This window comes from Populus trichocarpa, chromosome 9 (genome assembly GCF_000002775.5).
Source record: "Populus trichocarpa isolate Nisqually-1 chromosome 9, P.trichocarpa_v4.1, whole genome shotgun sequence".
NCBI classification, from domain to species: Eukaryota; Viridiplantae; Streptophyta; class Magnoliopsida; order Malpighiales; family Salicaceae; genus Populus; species Populus trichocarpa.
Window position 1 is genome coordinate 6,212,165 of NC_037293.2, and position 19,915 is coordinate 6,232,079.

At 35.8% G+C, this 19,915-nt stretch overlaps 3 protein-coding genes across 8 annotated transcripts; 2 read left to right on the top strand and 1 right to left on the bottom strand.

Moving 5' to 3' along the window:
* The first annotated feature begins 288 nt into the window (after positions 1 to 288).
* Positions 289 to 6,370, top strand: LOC7482287 (uncharacterized). Of its 6 annotated transcripts, none has more exons than XM_002314004.4 (13): positions 289 to 454; positions 1,055 to 1,200; positions 1,301 to 1,427; positions 2,021 to 2,148; positions 2,242 to 2,311; positions 2,422 to 2,524; positions 3,357 to 3,474; positions 3,661 to 3,742; positions 3,908 to 3,969; positions 4,679 to 4,751; positions 4,844 to 4,927; positions 5,448 to 5,534; positions 5,911 to 6,370. In XM_002314004.4, exons 2-13 carry the CDS (start codon positions 1,166 to 1,168, stop codon positions 6,082 to 6,084), a joined length of 1,143 nt encoding a protein of 380 aa, XP_002314040.3. In that variant the 5' UTR covers positions 289 to 454; positions 1,055 to 1,165; the 3' UTR covers positions 6,085 to 6,370. The 6 variants fall into 6 exon arrangements, with proteins under 6 accessions (XP_002314040.3, XP_052311810.1, XP_024463864.2 ...); XM_052455850.1 differs by having other exon boundaries at positions 1,340 to 1,427; XM_024608096.2 differs by having other exon boundaries at positions 300 to 454; positions 1,060 to 1,200.
* Positions 6,371 to 7,782: 1,412 nt separating this feature from the next.
* On the bottom strand, positions 7,783 to 8,657 carry LOC127905781 (secreted RxLR effector protein 161-like). Its single transcript, XM_052455851.1, has one exon. It carries the CDS (start codon positions 8,624 to 8,626, stop codon positions 7,961 to 7,963), a length of 666 nt encoding a protein of 221 aa, XP_052311811.1. The 5' UTR covers positions 8,627 to 8,657; the 3' UTR covers positions 7,783 to 7,960.
* Positions 8,658 to 14,001: 5,344 nt separating this feature from the next.
* LOC7482286 (uncharacterized) lies at positions 14,002 to 18,951 on the top strand. Its single transcript, XM_024608769.2, has 3 exons — positions 14,002 to 14,403; positions 15,743 to 16,101; positions 16,808 to 18,951. The coding sequence occupies exons 1-3, from the start codon at positions 14,172 to 14,174 to the stop codon at positions 18,251 to 18,253; spliced, it is 2,037 nt and encodes a 678-aa protein (XP_024464537.2). The 5' UTR covers positions 14,002 to 14,171; the 3' UTR covers positions 18,254 to 18,951.
* Positions 18,952 to 19,915: the final 964 nt, after the last annotated feature.

A 19,915-nucleotide genomic window follows, 5' to 3' on the forward strand; every position in this document is an offset into this window, starting at 1 on the left:
TTGAATATATGTTTTTTTTGTTGCTTTCTATTAAAATAAAGATGTTGTCAATAAAAAATATTTTATTTTTGAAATAAAAAAATTATATGAATCAGAAAAATTATTTTAATGAAAAAAATATAAATTTCTACTTTAAAATTTTATTCACACATATTTTTATTATTTTATAATTAAATAAATTCTAAAAAATTATCGTGTCGTGGAAAATACCTCTAGTAAATACAAAATAGAAGAAATGGGTAAAGTAGAAATTGATTGAGGAATTATACCTAACAATTCTAACGGTAAGACAAGGAGAGAGAAAAAAAGGACCACGAAAAAGCCCTATCAAGTATCAACAGAGACTTGCCTCAACAAAACACTTTCGTGACCTAACAAGCACAGAGGTCTCTCTGCCGCGAAGAAGGCGCGGGAGCCACTTTTCCAGTTTCGGCGGCTGATATCTTCCTCTAATGTAAACCTTAATCTCTCTGTTATTTTCTCATAATTATACAGCAATATGTTCACCTACGAAAAACTATTTGGGCTTAAGCCAGTGTATTTATTTCAACGTCTTGTTCCTTTCCTGTTTGATTAAATGCCTGTTAGAGAGTACTTTCTCTTCTTTCATCCCCAATTTCCTAGCACCCAGAACAGTTTATTCTTATGCATTCACCATAACGCTTAGCTCCAACAGGAATTTAATAGTCTAATGGTAAGAATCCCAAGCTCGAGATGTCTCCGAGTCCTTTCAAGTCCTATCTTTACTATCTAATCCAAAATTTGAATAGAAAAGAAAGGAAAAAATATATCATTTTGGCTTGAATGAAGTCGATAATTCAAGAATGTGACCAGTTTAATATCTCCATAGGGAGATTTGTTGTAGAGCATGTCAACTTGGTTGCTGCGTATAATATAATTTATATGATGATGTAGTTTCTATTTAATATGGATATAGGCACCTAAGAGGAGCAAGCTTTCTCTGATTAAAGAGAGAAAGAGGTGGTGAAGTTTCCTGGGTATTCTTTGATCTTTTCATTTACTCCTTTTCATTGTTTTATTCTCAAAAAAACAGCGCAGATTGTCAGCATTAGATTTATTTTCCAACAATTCAATCAAGTCAAGAAGAACCCCTTCTATTTGTGCTACTAAACATCAATTACATAATATAAACACTCACATCGAGATGGGTGCCGAGCGATACCGTCCTCCTTTGTTCAGGTGCGTATACTTGTGTTTCAGTTTCTCTTATTTGTTTGTTTAATTGAGTTGATAGAATGAATTTTTCTTTGCAATTGCTTTCGATTGGTTATATTTGCAGTGTTGCACCTATGATGGAGTGGACCGATAAACATTACAGGACTGTTGCACGGATCATATCAAAACATGCATGGCTGTATACAGAGATGCTTGCTGCGGAAACAATTGTTTATCAACAAGGAAATTTGGTATGTGAGTGAAAGATTGAGGATGGAAATGAATTATTTTTTATTGGTTAGTGATTGGGTGCCAGTGTGCAGACTCTTTCTGGATTCACCAGGAATTGTAGACTAACAAACGGTTTCAAGAACTTGAGATAGGGAGTTTCTGATGACTAATGAGGTTGAGCGGAAGACATGTTTCTAGTACTTTAGATCTTTCATCATGTTAGTAATCACATAGCTGGTTCCAACAATGTCATATAAAACGCATGTGTGCGCACATGTCCGTGATAAATACACACTGAAACCAAATAATTGATGAAATGTATTAATGGGGTATGCTCTTATATATATATATATATATATATATATAATTGCCTTCTCCTAAGCATGCAGTTTGGATCATTTCAGCTTATCTGTACCATCTATGGAAACTAGTTTCCTCCTTGGTATCTTCTTGTAAATGAATGTACCTACCTTTTGCCTCACATATTCGCCTGTTTCTTTCATCATTGCCATTGAGTGTTTTGGATTTCTCCTTCATTTGGTGAGATCTTGGCTTATTGATTAGTTCCTTCTTGAAAACTACTAATTCTGCATTTCTTGTTTATATTGCTCAGGACAGATTTTTGGCATTTCCTTCTGAACAACATCCCATTGTGCTGCAAATTGGTGGGAATAATTTAGACAACATTGCAAAAGCAACTCAACTTGCTAATGCTTATGGCTTTGATGAAATTAACTTGAAGTTAGTAGAATTCTCTGCTTTTCTTTTAATTCTCTTGTTGTTTTTTCTAGGATAAACTGAGTCAACTAATTTTTTTCCTCCAAAATTTACCAGTTGTGGGTGTCCTAGTGCCAAGGTAGCTGGACATGGATGTTTTGGTGCCCGTCTTATGCTCGATCCAAAGGTTTGGTAACTGTGCCAATTAAATTTATTAGTCCTGGTCTAGATGATGTTTTATTTTCTTTTTTCATATTTATTATGTTCTCATATATTCTTTGGTATTTACAAGGAAAGTTTGTCAGTGAAGCCATGTCAGTAATCGCTGCCAACACAGATGTCCCTGTCAGTGTTAAGTGCCGAATTGGTGTAGATGATCATGATTCTTATAATGAGCTATGTAAGGACCCTGCATCTGCTTTTTTATGTCTCTCTGAGGGAAAACAAAATTAGACGATTATGTAATTCAAGCACTTGTCCTGTCAAAAGATTTAACCTTTGAACAACTAGATAATCGGAAAACTGAGAATAGATGTTCTCTATCGTTCCTCTTCATGGTTTATCACATGACCTATTGCTTGCAAAATGGTTTTAAATTCTTGTACCTATGCTTTTATGCGCTTTGGATGCATTTCATCATCAAGTTATTTACTCACCACTGGTTAGAATCTTGGTATTGTGTCAGAGACCTGTAACCACAGTCTTGTGATTGTTTTTACTGTAAATTCTGAAGTACTTCACAGACCTTGCAAAAGCCACTGCTGTCCTGTTCATGCATTTTATAAAGAAGATATCTCGCACTATCTGTGTGTAAGTTAAAAAAAAAAAAGGTCACAGAACTACTAATTAATATCTCCTCTTCATTGTAGCTCTCTACTTATTTTTGTTCTTTTTAAGTATTTCCTTTCAGATCTTTTTATATATATAAGTTTTGAACTTCAAATCAGCTATACAATCTTCTGTAATTTTATTCAAGATTGTTAAATATGACCCCAATGAAAAAACATTCTAGCTATGCCACTGAGTGAAGAGGATGTATTAAGAGGTAGTTTGCTTATTCTAACAATAACACCATCCTTGATTAGCATGTAACTTTGAACACAACAGCTTGACTGATGACCATGTATATTAAAATTGTCCATACTGAATATCGACTGCTAATTACTTGTGATTTTTTGGTGCTAAAATTTCTGGCATTGTACCTTGATCTTAATGTTTTCTTCCCCTTTCAGGTGATTTTATCTATAAGGTTTCTTCTCTATCTCCCACTAAGCATTTTATTATACATTCACGGAAGGCTCTGCTCAATGGCATTAGCCCAGCTGACAATCGAAGGATTCCTCCCCTGAAGTATGTATGGGCTTTAAAATTTTAGTTTGTGATTGAATTTTAACATAATTAAATTGACGTTACATAAATTATTTAGTAAGCACAACAGTAGGTTGCTATTCTACAAATGAGTTTCTCCTTAATTTTAAGCATCCTTTGATCAGATAATGATATGCTTGAATTTGTGTTATGAACATTCTGGTGCAGATATGAGTACTATTACGCCCTCTTACGTGATTTTCCTGACTTAAGATTTACAATAAATGGAGGCATAGATTGTGTTGATGAGGTGAGGCCTTGTTTTCTCCTTGTATAATTAGCTTCTGTTTACATTTTGATTCTAGCTTTTGCAATTCTTTTAAAGGTTCATCGAATTATGAGTATTCTTTTATTGCCCATGTCCCTCATGATAAGGCAAAATTGTTTTGCTCATCACAGACATCTCAATTGATAGGTAAATGCAGCATTAAGGGAAGGAGCACATGGTGTAATGGTTGGGCGTGCTGCCTACAATAAGTATGTATAATGAGTTTTTTATGCACTTCTTGTACCTGACTTTTTTTTTTTTTTTTGAGAGGGGGTGGGGGTGGAGGAGGGAGAACAGGTGACATGGTTTAGGCAACCTTAAAATCTCCCTGTGGACATGATCTGATAATCCTTGTCTTCTCACAGTAGGGAATTTCAATGAGTGACAAACTCTGAATATCAAACGAACTGTATATTGTAAAGGAGAAAATAAAAAACTCTGAAAATCGAACGAACTGCATATTGTAAAGGAGAAAATAAAAACTTTAAATGACTTGTTTTCCTGTCTCGGGGTATTATAGTAATGATATTTGGGAAGAAGTAAAAGATACATATATGGAGAGAGAAGTTTTCATTGCAGAAACACAGGTAAAACACTTGCTGCATCATTCACACTGCTGGACAGACTATATGCCTGTTTTCTAATGTGACGGTAAAAAAACTAGAGGGGCAACTGTAAGTTGTGTTTTTTAGTCCACAGAGCAGTTGCTTCAAGCAAGTGTTCAGGCTTCAGCAGTAGAATTTTCTCCAGAATTTCTTTGTTAGGACATTTGTTTGATGTGAGACCATAAGGCCCTTTTTGGTCCCGTGGACAAACTTTGACCAAACTAGTATTGCGTTTCCATTTTTATGCAGTCCTCTCTCTATTATATTGTTCTCCTCTGATGATTAATCTAAAGAAAGCTTTATATTTTTTCAGCCTTTGGAATACTCTGGCACATGTTGATTCTGCTGTTTATGGCGAGCCAAGCAGCGGCCTTACACGTCGTCAGGTTGAAGAGAAAATATGGCCTTCCATAGGCACACACCTTTATGATTTCCTTATGTCCTATTAACTTCATTTTCTGGTTTCATTGATTTTCAGGTCCTTGAACAATATCAAGTATATGGGGATGCTGTTCTGGGAACGTATGGGAATAATAGGCCTAATATGCGGGAGTTGATAAGGGTACATTAGATTATTTTACTGATTATTTTGAAGCAATCATTTTCTGAAAATAACTGAATGTCTTATTTGAAATATAAAGCTACATCTCATAAAACTCTCTGTTTCCTTGGTATTTGCCAGGGATGAATAATTATACATCTATACTCCCTCCATAGTGCAGAACAATATTTATAATTTTTTTTTCCATGTCTACTAATTAAATGTGTATAGGGATGGGTGTACAGCTTGTGCTGCTTTTTGCCATCATCTGCTGGCTACGAGAAATTTAGATTTAGTTCTGATTTTGTTGGGTTGTAAGAAAAGGATATGCAGACATGCTATTGGTGTAGGACTCTTTTTTGTTAATCACATTTAACGTCTTGAAGTTTTGGCTACTGTTTGGTTTGGATTTATTCATGTTCTAATCCCCTTGGATAAGAATGGAATCTGCTCTACATCTCTCTGTTATCCTGTTCTTTGAATTTGCATTTTTTTACTGCTATAATATATTTGAAAACTGAAAAGTGTTAATATGCTGCAGCCTTTATCTGGTTTTTTCTATTCTGAACCCGGAAACAGTTTGTGGAAACGCAAAGCTGATGCTGCTTTCCTGAATAAGAATATCAAGGTATGTTGATCACAATAACCTACCTAGTTTTGTTGTGTTCCGATGGCTGTTTGAATCCTAACTTGCAAAGTAGATCGTGTTTAAGAATTGGGGCAAGCTTGGACAGTGTTTAACCTACTGTTTGGTTTGCAAGGGTGGTTGTGAGTGTTCGAACTACAATATCCCGATTGGAAAAATTTCCTAGTGTGTAGGCACTCAATAGCCAGATAATGTCAATGCAGAAGTTTAGGAAAGCATTGATTCATTCTTATTTTTAATTTGTCTTCCTTTCTCTAATCAAGTAACCTCACGCTAATTCCACTGTGTCCTTTTTGTTGAACATGAGATTACAGTTACTCAATTGTTACCTAAATTCAAACTACTCTGAATATTGCAGACAGTCAAATCCTTTTTTGAAGAAACCCTAGCAGCGATTCCTGATGCTGTCTTGGATTCACCTGTTGCGGAGCTACCATCTGGTCGTATAGATCTTTTTGCTAATGTACGGGGATTGCTTCCACCACCATATGAAACCAGAACAGAGGAGGTAGTAGTAAATGCTCAGTCTTAACATAGAGACTTGATTTATACCTTCCTACATCCCATAGCTTACACAGCATTTGCAATTTTTTGGATGACCTGGTCGATTGGTCCGTGTAACATTATGTGTGAATTATGTGTTAAATCAGAAGATTTATGATTGCCCCTCAACACTGAGGTACAAACACTTTGGATGTATGTACTAAAAGCCTTCGAACTAGGATTACAACAGGATACCCAAATTGCAAGCAGGTAAAATTACAAATGTATGGCAATGAATCTGATGATTTTGGAATATTAACATTTTTCAAGGTTTATTTTTTGTGCTCGTATTTTCGATGCATATGGGATTACAATTTTTGGCTTTGAAAGTCTGTGATGGCAGTTTGTTTCTACCTTTCAAAGTTTTATGGGCTGGAGCAGTCTAGCTTGTATATGCATACTCTGTCGACCCAATTCCCTGAACCACTGGTTCTCATTCTCTAAACAGATTAGCTACCGGATGATTTAAGACCACTACTTCTTCCCCATGATAGATGGCACTGAACTCGTGGATCTACGTATGTGTTAGGATAAGAGACAATACCCACTTCTTTTTCTTTCCTTTCACTTGTATTCCCGGAATTTAACTAGCCTGGACCATATAGAAAACAAATGAAATAAATTATCCGCAAATATAGCAGTACCAGTAACCAATGTACAAATGGCCTCAATCACCATGGCTGCCTCATTCGTCAACAGCACAACCTTTGGTGCCCGGTCTACTGTAGCTTCCAGCCGGAGACTTGTGGTTGTGCTGCCATCGGAACTATAATGGGATTTGATTTTCAAAGTATAAATGTGTTAGAATAATATATTTTTAATTTTTTTTAACATTCACATCAAAATATTTTAAAAACATTAAAAAATTATTATTTTAAAAAAAAACTAAATTGGAACAAAAACACGACACTCTCGCTGGGATTACTGTAGCCGAGGAGCCGAAGCCACGGAGCCCACGAGCCAAGAAGATGTACGCATCGGTTAATGTAACCATGCCAACCGCTAAGATCTGTCGCAACTGAACCGAGGATATTGTTGTCTTATCAGTTTTTCTATTCTATTCTTATTTTGAGGTTGCCATTCCCAAGAGCCTGAGATCATTAACCCGTAATGAAGCAACTTTAAACTGCTTATATTCGGCTTCTTTCGTTGAAGTTGTTGCTTCACGATCCGTCTGTGCTTCGCATCTATTTCTGTTATCATCTCATTCTCGGACAAGTTTTGACCGAGGAAAGACCAAAACAAAAAATGATCCTTCAGAGAATCAGATACATGTTTTTTTTTTTTTTTTACCTATGCTCCTTTACCACATAAGTCAATCCGAAGCATCCTTGACTCTGTCTTAATTTTTTCATATTTTTATCTGATGATGAAGATAATGGCATCATCTGACCCAAGTAATCTTCCCGCTGCGTGCGGCGATGAAAACTCTCCTGTCCTGCATGTCTCAGATAATGAGATAAATCTGGGATCGAAGCGTGCGGTGCGTGCATGGTTCAAATGTGTACTGGGGAATCGTATATGAGACTTCTCCTGATTCACAAATTTGAAATTTCAAGCAAATTAACTATTAGACAGACCATGGCCAATTTCAGGATGATGATAAAAATAATACTCTACTAGATAATTCAATTAATGATAAAGAGCCTATAAATAGGCATTACATAGTGCATAATGAACCCACTAACCCATGATTCTAGCAACACAATCACCACTCTCTTAGCCACCTAAACACATTCCTAAAGACTAGGTTCATTATGACTAAATCAACATAAAATAAATAATTAAATAAAACAATGAATTAAATAAATAAACTTTAACACCCTCCCTTAAACTGAAATCTGCAGATAACAGTTTAAGAGAAATCATCCTTCTTCAGTATTCTTAATTACTGCTGATCGCGAACACATTCCAAGTAGACCGCGCAATTTCATAAATGCAGCAAGTTTAAGAGGTTTGGTTTGTATATCTGCAACTTGATCTTCACTTCTGCAATAAACTAGGTTGATCATGCCATCATTACTGAGATCTCGCAAGAAGTAGTATCTCACATCAATGTGTTTGCTTCTCCCATGTAACACCGGATTTTTGGAGAGTTTGATAGCTGAGTTGTTATCACAAAATACCGTTGTAGCTCCAATTTGCTGAACCTGTAATTCTTCAAGGATTCTTCTTATCCAAATAGCTTGACAAGCACAAGCTGTGGCAGCAATAAATTCAGCTTCGGTGGTGGATAAAGTAACAATTTGTTGCTTTTTTGAAGACCACGAAACTGCACCTGTGCCAAACATAAAAACAAATCCCGAGGTGCTTCTCCTGTCATCTTGATCACCTGCATAATCGCTGTCAGTAAACCCAACCAGCTCCATCTTTTCTCCTTTCTTGTAGAACAACCCAAAATCCTTAGTTCCTTGCAAGTAACGAAGGATTCTCTTGGCTGTAAGCAAGTGCATTTCCGTGGGATTTTCCATATACCTGCTGATTAGGCTTACAGAATACATAATGTCAGGTCTTGTTGCAGTTAAATACATTAAACTGCCAACAATTTGCTTGTAAAGTGTGTTGTCCACTTTCTTCCCTCCATGATCTTTGTTGAGCTTTAAACCAAATTCAGTTGGAGTGCTAACAGGATTGCAATCCTTCATCTGAAATCTTTCCAGAATATCATGCACATATTTCTTCTGACCAATAAAAATGCCATTTACAGTTTGCATCACCTCTATGCCAAGAAAGTAATGCATCATCCCAAGATCGGACATTTCAAATTCAACCATCATAGAACTCTTGAAATCTTTAAACATATCCGCATCATTTCCAGTAAATAGAAGATCATCAACATATAAGCAAACAATAAGTAATTTCCCCCCATCTCCAATTTTAACAAATAATGAATGCTCATATGGACACTTATGAAATCCTTCTCTTAAGAAATAAGACTCAATACGACTATACCAAGCTCGTGGAGCTTATTTTAAACCATAAAGAGCCTTTTTCAAACGATATACTTTATGCTCATATCCGATCTTAATATGACCAAGAGGTTGATCAACAAATACCTGCTCCTCCAAGTTTCCATGCAAGAATGCTGATTTGACATCAAGCTGGAAAATAGGCCATGAATTCTGTGCAGCCAATGCAATTATCAACCGAATTGTATCATGTCTTGCAACAGGAGCAAAGACCTCCGTATAATCAATTCCATACTCTTGCTTATACCCCTTGACTACCAATCTTGCCTTATACTTATCAACTTCACCATTTGCCTTTAATTTGGTTTTGAAAACCCATTTTACGCCAATGGATTTTTGTCCTGGTGGAAGATCAATCAACTCCCAAGTATCATTTCTTTCAATAGCATCGATCTCATCATCCATTGCTTGCCTCCATTTTTCTTCTTTGACAGCACTTTCAAAGGTCATGGGATCACAATCTGCAAACAAAGCAAAATAGGTAATTGGATCTTCAATTCCATTTACCTCATAATCTTCCATCCAAGTAGGCCTTTTACGGATACGAGGACAAGGTGGAGCTGGTGCAACAGGAGCTACTGCCGTGGGTGGGAAATTTCCAGCAGCTGCTCCTGTTGTTGAGTGAATTTCAGTAGCTGTTTCTGAGCAAGGCTGCTGCAAAATGGCTGCTGCTGCTGGCCCCAAATCTGCATCTATTTCAAAATCAGCATGCATAGGCTGCTGCCTATCCCAATCCCAAGTTTTCACTTCATCAAACACAACATCACGGCTGGTCACAATCCTTTTTGTAAGAGGATTGTACAATTTATAGGCCTTGGAGCACTCACTCATGCCGAGAAACACACACTTTTCACCCTTATCATCTAGCTTCTTTCTCTTCTCATCCGAGACATGTGCATAGGCTATGCACCCAAAAATTCTGAAATACTCAACATTGGGTTTCCTCCCACTCCATGCTTCTTCAGGTGTCATGTTCTGGACTGAAAAGGTAGGGCTTCTATTCAGCACATGAATACTCCAATTTACTGCTTCCGGCCAAAATTCCTTTGGGATTTTTCCTCTAGCTAGCAAGCTCCTCACCATGTTGAGAATTATTCTGTTTTTTCTTTCGGATACACCATTCTGCTGTGGTGTATAACTAGCTGTTAATTCCTTGCGAATGCCATGCTCTCCACAAAAAACATCAAATTCAGTTGAACAAAATTCACCATCACGATCTGTTCGGAGAGTCTTAATGAGCTTCCCTGCCTCATTTTCAGCTTTAGCTTTAAAGCTTTGAAACACATAAAAAGCTTCCGCCTTGTGCTGTAAAAAATAAACCCATGTCTTCCGAGTAAAATCGTCAATGAAGGTGATTAGATACTTTTTACCTCCATTTGAAGATGGACTAATCGGTCCACAAATGTCCGAGTGCACCAATTCAAGAGCATGCTTTGCTCTCCACGATTTGCCTTGCGGGAATGGAGAACGATGTTGTTTGCTAACAACACAATCTTCACATATTTGTGAAGGAATATCAATTTCAGGAAGACCTTTTACCATATTCTTCTGGTGAAGAGTTTTTAGGCCACTAAAATTCAAATGGCCATAACGGAAATGCCAAAGCCATATTGGATTCTCAATTTCAGCAATAAAACAGGGCTGTGATATCACAATTTCTAAAGGAAACAGCCTATTTGAGCTCATTTTCACTACTGCAATTGACCCTCTCAAAGGATCATAAATTTCACAAATACCATTCTTTATATTTATCTCATACCCCTTCTCTTGCAATTGACCAGCACTCAATAAATTGCTTTTTAAATCGGGCACATAAAGCACATCAGAAATTGTTTCTACAAAACCATTCTTGGTCCTAATCTCAATATCACCCTTTCCTAAAGCATTCACAGTAGAGTTATCACCAAAGCTTACTGTCGAATTAAAATCTTCATTTAAATAAATAAAGGAAGACTTACACTCACACATATGATTGCTGCAGCCCGTATCCACAAACCAAATTTCAGACTTCTGCTGCTGCTCCCGAGACCCCTGCTTCAGCTTCTGGGTTGTCTCCACAGCCATTAGCAGAGTTTCTTCTTCCCTTCTCTCGGCAAAATGTGACATCTCAGCTTTGTCATTGTGTATCCTGGCATAACACTCAGATCGGTAATGCCCAAATTTGTGACATCTAAAGCATTCAACTTTGGACTTGTCACCTTTGCCTCTATTTTGTCCCTCAACACCCCTAAAATTGCCTCTGTTCCCCTCAACACCCCTAAAATTCCCCCTGCCTCTGCCAAAATTATCAGCAGCCCTAAACTGGTTTCTATAACCATCTCCCCTGTCTCGGTTCCCATCTCTACCTCTCCCTCTGCCTCTTCCTCGGAAATTTGAGGAATGAGAATAATTTGTAGCTTTCAGGGCCTGCTCATTAGTATGTGAGCCCCGAATCATTTTCTGCTCATGCACAAGCAGGGAGCTTTGCAGCTCATCAATGGAGAGTTTTTCAACATCCCGGGACTCTTCAATTGAACAAGCTACGTAATCAAATTTGGGTGACAATGAACGCAATATTTTTTCAACAATCACATTATCATCCATCTTCTCACCGTGAAACCTCATTTTATTGCATATCTCCATCGTCCTGGCACAATAATTTGTGACTGGTTCCCCAATTTGCATCTGCAAAGTCTCAAAATCCCGTCGCAAGGCCTGAAGTTGTGCACGTTTCACCCTTGTCGATCCTTGATATTTCAGCTTCATGGAGTCCCATATGTCTTTGGAAGTTTCTTTGCTAAGAATTGTTTCCAAAATGGGACGATCGATGGCTTGAAACAGATAATTTTTCGCCTTCAAATCCTTCAGCCTTCTCCCTTCCAACTCTGTTTTTTGAGTCTCGGTCAAGACGACAGTCACTGCAGGTTCTTCAATTCCAGCTTCAACAATCGGCCAATACTCCTTGGACCGAAGGAAATTCTCCATTAGCATGCTCCAATGGTCATAGTGACCATCAAAACGTGGAATGGCTGCTTGAACAAAGGTTGATTCTGCCATCGATGTACTTGTGCTTCTGAAAAATGGATGAAGAAAATGGTTGAAAAATTGGATTCTCTCGTCTGGTCACGATTTGAGAAAAACAAATAGCTGGGTTTCTCTCTTTGCTCACGATGAAAACGGCAGGAACTGATTTCTGTAATTTGGGTGGGTTTCTCTCGGCTGCTTACAAAATGAAGGGGAGGGTGTTAAAGTTTTTTTTTTTTTCGCAGGTTGCTCACGGATAGGAATATTAGGGATGTTGGGTAAGGCTCTGATACCACTGATGATAAAAATAATACTCTACTAGATAATTCAATTAATGATAAAGAGCCTATAAATAGGCATTACATAGTGCATAATGAACCCACTAACCTATGATTCTAGCAACACAATCACCACTCTCTTAGCCACCTAAACACATTCCTAAAGACTAGGTCCATTATGACTAAATCAACATAAAATAAATAATTAAATAAAACAATGAATTAAATAAATAAACTTTAACACAGGAGTAGCTAAGAACGTGTCATGCTTAATGTTCTTGCAGAGCCCATTTCATAATGGTGGAGTGTTAATTGACTGACAAGGCTCATTACAATTACAAACAAAACTAAAAGGTATCTGCTTCTTTGCTTCAAATATTGTGCATTCTTTCACAATACAGAATTTAAGCAGTGTAATTTTTTTGGTAATTTTTATTTTGGTCCTCGAATTATTATTTTGCGCGATTTGGTTCTTTTAAACCCAAAATAGCCTTCAATTACATATTTTTTTAGGAGGAAAGGTTGAATTGAAAGCTAAATAACTGAAGTGAAAATCTCGGATAACATGGGGAGCGAATTGAAAGTTTCATTGAAACATTCATTTTAATTTTTAATTTTTTAAAAATTTAACACCTAACTTATGAATGCTATAAGAAATCATTCAGCTACCAATCTCAACTATATAAAGTTGAAAATGAATGATTATACTAAGTTGTTTCCAACACATGGAAACTTGGTTTGCCGATATTATATTAAAAATGTGTTTATCGGTTAAAATGTTATTTGTTTATAACTTGTTTTTTTAAAAATGTTTTTGGATTGTATGTTTAAAATTTGTTTTTTATTTAATTTTTAAAATGTTTTTGAATAGTTTTAATACAATAATATCAAAAATAAATTTTAAAAAATAAAAAATATTATTTTACTATATTTTTTAATAAAAAATATTTTAAAAAACAATCATTAATATAATAATAAACAGTCACCAAAGCAACACAGTTTGCAAACAATTTCGCGCACCACTGAACATTTTGAGCCATATGCTGTCATTTTCGTTTTTGAAAGAGAAAGGCAGTACTTAAAAAGATCATCCTGAGCTTCCTTCCATAGCCCTTCAAACGAGTATTGAACAATTAACTATTCACTACTTTTCTTTGTTCAGGAAACTTTTTTTTTCAAAGGTGTGTTCATGGTAATGATTATTTTTTTAAATATATTTTATTTAAAAATATATTAAAATAATATATTTTTTTATTTTTTAAAAATTATTTTTAATATCAGAATATTAAAATGATTTAAAAATACTAAAAATATTAATCTAAAATAAAAAAATAAAAAAAATTTAAAGTTTGTGCTCTAAATGATGTTTCTAAAAAAATTATTATTATTATTTTATATTATTTTGATTTGTGGATATTAAAATTAATTTTTTAAAAATAAAAAATATTACTTTAATATATATATTTTTAAAAATAATTTTGAAAACATTGTCTAACGGTACTATTAAGTATTAACACGTGTCCAGTAATATTTGATCCACGTCAACTTGTCGTCGATGTAATCAGCTCGATCGCTTTACTAAAATTTGTCGTACATCATCTTTTTCTTTTTAAACAAAAAGTAAAAACTTGTGATTGAAGACTTCCTTCCCCCCTCCAAAAATATAGCAAAAACCAAACAACTTCCACAGCGCGCGTATAAAAATCCTACTACATCACCTCTTTGTGGGTCGGCTCACATTTCTCCTCTGAGAAACCACACACACACACAGCAAATCAGAAAGAACCAAAACCCCTGAAAAAGCCTAAGTAACTAACCAAGCAACTATGGAATCGTCTGAGAACTACGTCAATTACGGCACTTCATGGACCGCCGCAACTAACTGGACCATCGCCGCTGGCTCTCTCGTTAACTCACTCACTTTCGAGTCCTCTCTTCCCCTAATCAGCGACGAAGATAATAATGATCACCATCAAATCTCCCCTGACGATTCTAAATCTAAATCTCCTCTTATCATCTACGCTCCTACACCTGATTCCGCTCCCTGCGAGATCACTAGTAAATCTTCCAAACTTATTTTATTAATTTTTTTTATTGTAAATTATTTATCTGTTATATTTTTTGAGAATCGATTTTTCCGCCCCCGAAGATTTTAGTGTATCTGCTGTTTGGACACAAAGATAACGAAGGGAAAAGAAAAGGATGATTTGAAAAGAAAAGGGGAAACAGGAAACTTGTTTTTTTCTTTTCATGAATTTAAGATTCAGGTTGTTTTTTTTATGTGTTATTTATGTTTACAAAAACTAGAAAAATTCAATGCGTAGAAGTACATACTAATTACTTGTGTTTTGCTCGTTTAGTGGTTTACTGAAGTTTTCATAGAAATAAATAATTTTCTTATAATTTTAATTTCTAAACTTTCTTGGTCATCTGAAGAGGAATTGGTGGATTAATCAGTGATGAATGTCTTTGTGAAATTCAACAATCAGTTTGTAAATGTCTTATTCCGAGTTATTTTTGTGGTTAAGGTACATCATGTATGAATTTGATGTTTGAGAGTAAGTGACTATTTGGCGCAGCGGTTGAACCATCATTGCGTTATTTTTTTATTTTTTTTTTGTTTTTAAATTGTTTTCATGTAATAATATTAAAAATAAATTTTAAAAAATAAAAAAAATATTATTTTAATATATTTTCAAGCAAAAAATATTTTAAAAAACAATATTTATTGTCCAAAACACCCCCCTAATATTTGGCCCTCAATCTAAAATTTGTCGGAGTGTAAGCATTTTTTAGACAATGATAGAAATTAACGTTGCATTATTCTAAAATTTGCATGGTAATGGGTCCTGCAATGTGCTTTTTTCTTGAAGGCTTCTTAATTATTATTTTTTGATATTTGTGAAGTCTACCCTTTTAGAATAGGTGGCCATTTGAGCTTATTGGCAAATTTAGATTATACATTTGGGTTTTATTGCTCTTATGGACGAGTTTAGTTAATGGCATTTATTAGTTAATGGGCATTTTTATTGCTATATGATGTATTTTTCTATCCACAATGGTTCATTTGATCGTAAATCCTCAATTGTTTATAAGTAAGTATTTTTCTTTGGTTTTTCAAGATATTTAAGTGTTATGGTGGGACTAAAATTGTCTAGATGTCTGATTAATGATTATAGACTTTTATTAATTGTTGCTAAAAATTAAAGAAGAGTTCTGAAATTGTAAGATTTTTATGGAGAAATGGTGTATTATCACTCATCATCTTAAACCGTTCTGTCACACGGAATGTTATTATTTGTAATCTTCTTATTTATGTCAACTTGAAGCTGGACGAGAAATTTTATAGTCCTTTTTCACTCTCTTTGTAAATGATCCAATAATTTCTTTAATGCAGTTAATTTTGCACAAAAACATGAGGTGAGACAGGTTTATGTTCGAAGCACTGCTCGAGTTTATGAAATATACTATGCCCCTGAGCTGCAGAGCAGCAGCGAGTATTTGTGCACTGTTTGCTGTGGCATTGCTGCTAGAAATGAAGAAGTGCAGCATGCTACCAATATTGAAGAAGCTGTTTTGGCTCATGCAAGGAGTTCCACTCAAGAACTAGCTGAAGAGAAACTCAGAAATGGTAGAAGCCTAACCCCCAATGAAAATGACTGGTTTGAAGTGAAAGTTCTTGATAGTCCCCCGGTCATCAACAGAAACAGTTCTTCACCATCAAATTCTGACATAAACCCAAAGAGAAACTCACAGGTATTGAGATTTGCTCTTTTATAGACTTATCAAAGACAAGCTCATCTGCCTCCTGTTGCCATGTTGGGATATTTGCCTGTTTGTTTCTTTCCATTTCCCCCCAACAACAAAAGAACTCATCCAAGGTGTCAAAGCATTTTTCTTTACCTCTGTCTCTGCAAATGATGGGGCTTTTAAGCACTAACTCTAATGTAACTGATACATACTAATTTGAGCTTTTTTCACAAGAAAATGAATACAAGAAAAAAAAAGGGAAAGTGGATGTGATTAAAGTACCCTTTGAATTTAAAAGATCGGATGTTTCATGTTTTCAATGACCAGGTCTTTCTTGAGTCGAATATCATTAGAGGGATGCTAATCTGTCTCGCTTTTCCAGAACAAGATGTGGATGCTATTTCTGGAGTCGAGCCGTGTAATATATCTTGTGTGATATATCTTGTAACGGGTCAAGAAAGGCCTTGCCTGTCCTTTTTTTGCGTTTTTTTTTCTGGCTTTCCCTCTCTGGTTGGTTCTGTCTTACTGCACAATATCACTTCCCTTTGGGGCACTTTTCTTTGGTTTGTATACTACACAACTCTAATTCCGAGGGAGCGTTGAAATGAAGAGAAGCTAAACAATAGAACTTAATTGAAAGCACTTAAGCACAGTTGACTCTTTACTGCTTTATCTTAATTGATTGTCAATGCCTGATGGATAGAACTTTCAGGACTTGTATGAGGCTGCAGCAGAGATCACTGATGCAAAACCTTCCACATCCCTTACACTAAGGCTGCTTTCACTTCAGAATAAAGGTTATGTTAGTGTTGATGAAGTTTATGTATTTGGTGATCCTGTCGACACAAGTAGTTTGGATAATCAAGTGGGTCTAATGGAAAACTATGCTGGAAATTCACCTATGGCCATGCTTGTACCTGCCTTTTTTCAGTTGTCTAAAACAAAGGGTATTGGTGGAGGAGAAGATAAATACAATATTGATACAAGGGAAAGGCAAGAGTTGCAGGAAATTGGGTCAAAAGAAGCTGTTCCAGTTGATGTTGAGAAGAAAATTCAGGAGGAAGTGAGGTTGCACAAAGTTGTCGGGCCTACTTCCAAACCAGTCCAGCATGAGATCCTCCAAGTTTCAAATACAGAGAGCAAATCTGATATTTCACACAATCATTTTCAAGGTGTCCTGGATCAGCTTGTCTCTCGAGTTAACAGAATAGAGGATCTCTTTTTGAGGTTTGAGGAAAGTATGCTGAAGCCCATTAACAGCATCGATGTGAGGCTCCAGCGAGTCGAGCATCAACTTGATGTGCTCACAAAGAAAACTGAGAACTCTGCTCCGGTTTCTTGCACAAGAATTTCTGCTCCTGAGTTTTCATGCAGTGAATCAGAGACCAGCTCCTTCTATAACAGTGGGAGTGGGGATATTGGTTATATGGCATGTGAAACAAATAAGAGCCATTCACCTTCACCTCTGACTTCCATTCTCGCTGATGCCACCCCTGTTTCAGTAAATGACACAAATTTACAACCTGGTCTGGTAGTCACTGCTCCTGAGTTCTCAAATTATGATGACGAGGTAGAAGATCATGCTGTGGAATCAGTGAAGGAATCTCCAAAGGTCAAACAAAAGCATGCTATGTCAACTGATGATGCTTTTGCATATGCACTTGCTGGATTCTTATCTTCGACTTCAATGCGGTCCCAGAAATATTCTCAAACTTTTGCATTTAAGGCTCCTGATTTTCCAAGTGAGGAAGAAAATACCAACGAGAAAGCAGCTCCACCAATGGTTGAATCTGAACTAAATATAGACCCTTCGCCTTATTTCAGTGAATCTGATGGGACAGAGCACATGGGAATTTCACTTTCTTCTGTTTCAAATGTTACTACTTTAAAGGATGATGAGAATGTGATGAGATATCTTGATGATAATCGATCTTTGAAAATGGTCGTGGGAGTTGATGAAAAATGCCAACATAGTGAAGGGGGAGAAAGTGATTCACAGGACATTTGTGTTGGCCATGAAGTTGCACCAGCCACATATGATGTTGCACCAGCCACATATGATGTTGCGGGTACTGATTCATATCAGATGAATCACGGCATAAAGGATGGAGAAGTTGGCGATGGATCAAGTGACATTTTTGATCTACAGACAACCTGAAACAATTTTCTGTAGATCAGCCTAATGATGGCTTTGTTACTATCCAGGAAGTAGCTGTTTTTGTTACTATCCAGGAAGTAGCTGTTTCAAATGAATTGGTCGCTTCTACAGAAGGCACAGAAGAAAGTCTAAACAAGACATTCTGCAGAACATTGTTGATCTCTCATGCGCTTCTTCCATAGTAGATTTTGAATCTCCAATCCTGAAGTGAAATTTGTTTCTCAAGGAAACTCGGGTATCAAGCCTCCCCTTGAAGCCCTTTTGGCTGGCATGCCAGACCTGGAAGTTGAAGTTCCTTCAGTTATGGAAGACAATAATGATGGTTCTGGAATTGGCGATCAGTGCAACTTAATTTCAGTTGAGGATTTTGGGGCTATAAACCCCCATTTCAGTGGATATGGATTATCACAGAGTCTAAATGAGACGCCTTCGAATATGGAAGCTGATAAACTACACGACTGTTATACAAGCAGCGGCCAGGAAATGCCAGCTTCAAGTCTGATATGAGAATGAGCTGTTTCTGTTGATATGTAGAGGCTAAGCTGTATACAAGTACTAGTAGCCTGCCAACTGTTATCTTCTTCCACTGATTTTCCCTGTCATTTCTACCTCTGTTAACGTGGTAGTCAATGGCTGCATTTGATGGATGCTGTTTTGTCACTGAAAATTTGCAAATGCTAATGTCGCTTCTCAAGAAACTCCCCAGTGAATCTTTTTCTGCAATATACAGCGTAAGCTAACAAAAATGGGCAATGAATGAAGTAAATTGACTTTCTTTGTCACAGACATGGAAGGTTGGGATCCATTCCATTACTGTTTACGGAATCACAATTTTAGCTTCCCCGTCTGTGTTCTCCAGAAAGTAGTTCTATTAAAAAAATTAGTTTTAATTGAAAGTAAAATCTAAAAAGTAAATTATTTTTTGATATTTAGTTGTATCGTGTAAAATGAGTTGGAAAATAGTGTTGTATTTGACTATGAAATGAAAATTAAATTGAAAAATAATATATTAATATTTGTTTTTAAGTTTATTAAAAAACAGGGACTATATCTAGTAAATGAAAAGGTTGAAAAGGAATAAAATTTAAAAAAAAACTTTAATTTCATATGTTATTTTAAATAAAATAAATAGTAATGAAAAAAATCAAAAAGTGTTTAATCATTTTACCTTGTTTTTTTTTTAAAAAAAAAAGTTTCAATGAGAAAATAAAAGCAAAGCATTTCCTTTAAAAATTACTTTTTTTTAATTGGAAAGTATTTTATTCATGATCATTTTTCTTAAGATTACTGAATATTTAGAAACTTGAAAAATTGGTTTTCATGAAACAATCTTTTTCCCATGGACCAATTTTCATCAAGTAGAAAATGAAATCACAAAGAAACCTTTGTTGCAAATAAACCTTCATTTTCTCCATTAAATTTGTAATTACTTTCTTATTATTTATTGCTAGTCCCATGCTAATATAACTAGTTAATAAAAGTTTTAAAATTGATCCCTAACTTTTGTGCCCCACTTGAGATCCCGGAGATTTGCTCAATTAACTTCAAATATCATTAAACACGGAGGCAAACGAAGGACTAAACTGAAAGCTAAACTGAAACCTCAGGGGGGATCTAGCAAAATTTATAGTTTACGAGGGGGGAAATTTGACAAGAACTCCA

What these genes read in the sequence shown, in the direction of transcription:
- LOC7482287 (XM_024608094.2), top strand. An exon ending in GTCTTATGCTCGATCCAAAG is followed by an intron (nt 2,312 to 2,421) that starts GTTTGGTAACTG and finishes TTACAAGGAAAG; the next exon opens with TTTGTCAGTGAAGCCATGTC. An exon ending in GGGCGTGCTGCCTACAATAA is followed by an intron (nt 3,970 to 4,678) that starts GTATGTATAATG and finishes ATATTTTTTCAG; the next exon opens with CCTTTGGAATACTCTGGCAC.
- LOC127905781 (XM_052455851.1), bottom strand. Translation starts at nt 8,626, where the DNA reads ATGTATTTAACTGCAACAAGACCTGACATTATGTATTCTGTAAGCCTA.
- LOC7482286 (XM_024608769.2), top strand. Translation starts at nt 14,172, where the DNA reads ATGGAATCGTCTGAGAACTACGTCAATTACGGCACTTCATGGACCGCC. An exon ending in CGCTCCCTGCGAGATCACTA is followed by an intron (nt 14,404 to 15,742) that starts GTAAATCTTCCA and finishes TCTTTAATGCAG; the next exon opens with TTAATTTTGCACAAAAACAT. An exon ending in ACCCAAAGAGAAACTCACAG is followed by an intron (nt 16,102 to 16,807) that starts GTATTGAGATTT and finishes TAGAACTTTCAG; the next exon opens with GACTTGTATGAGGCTGCAGC.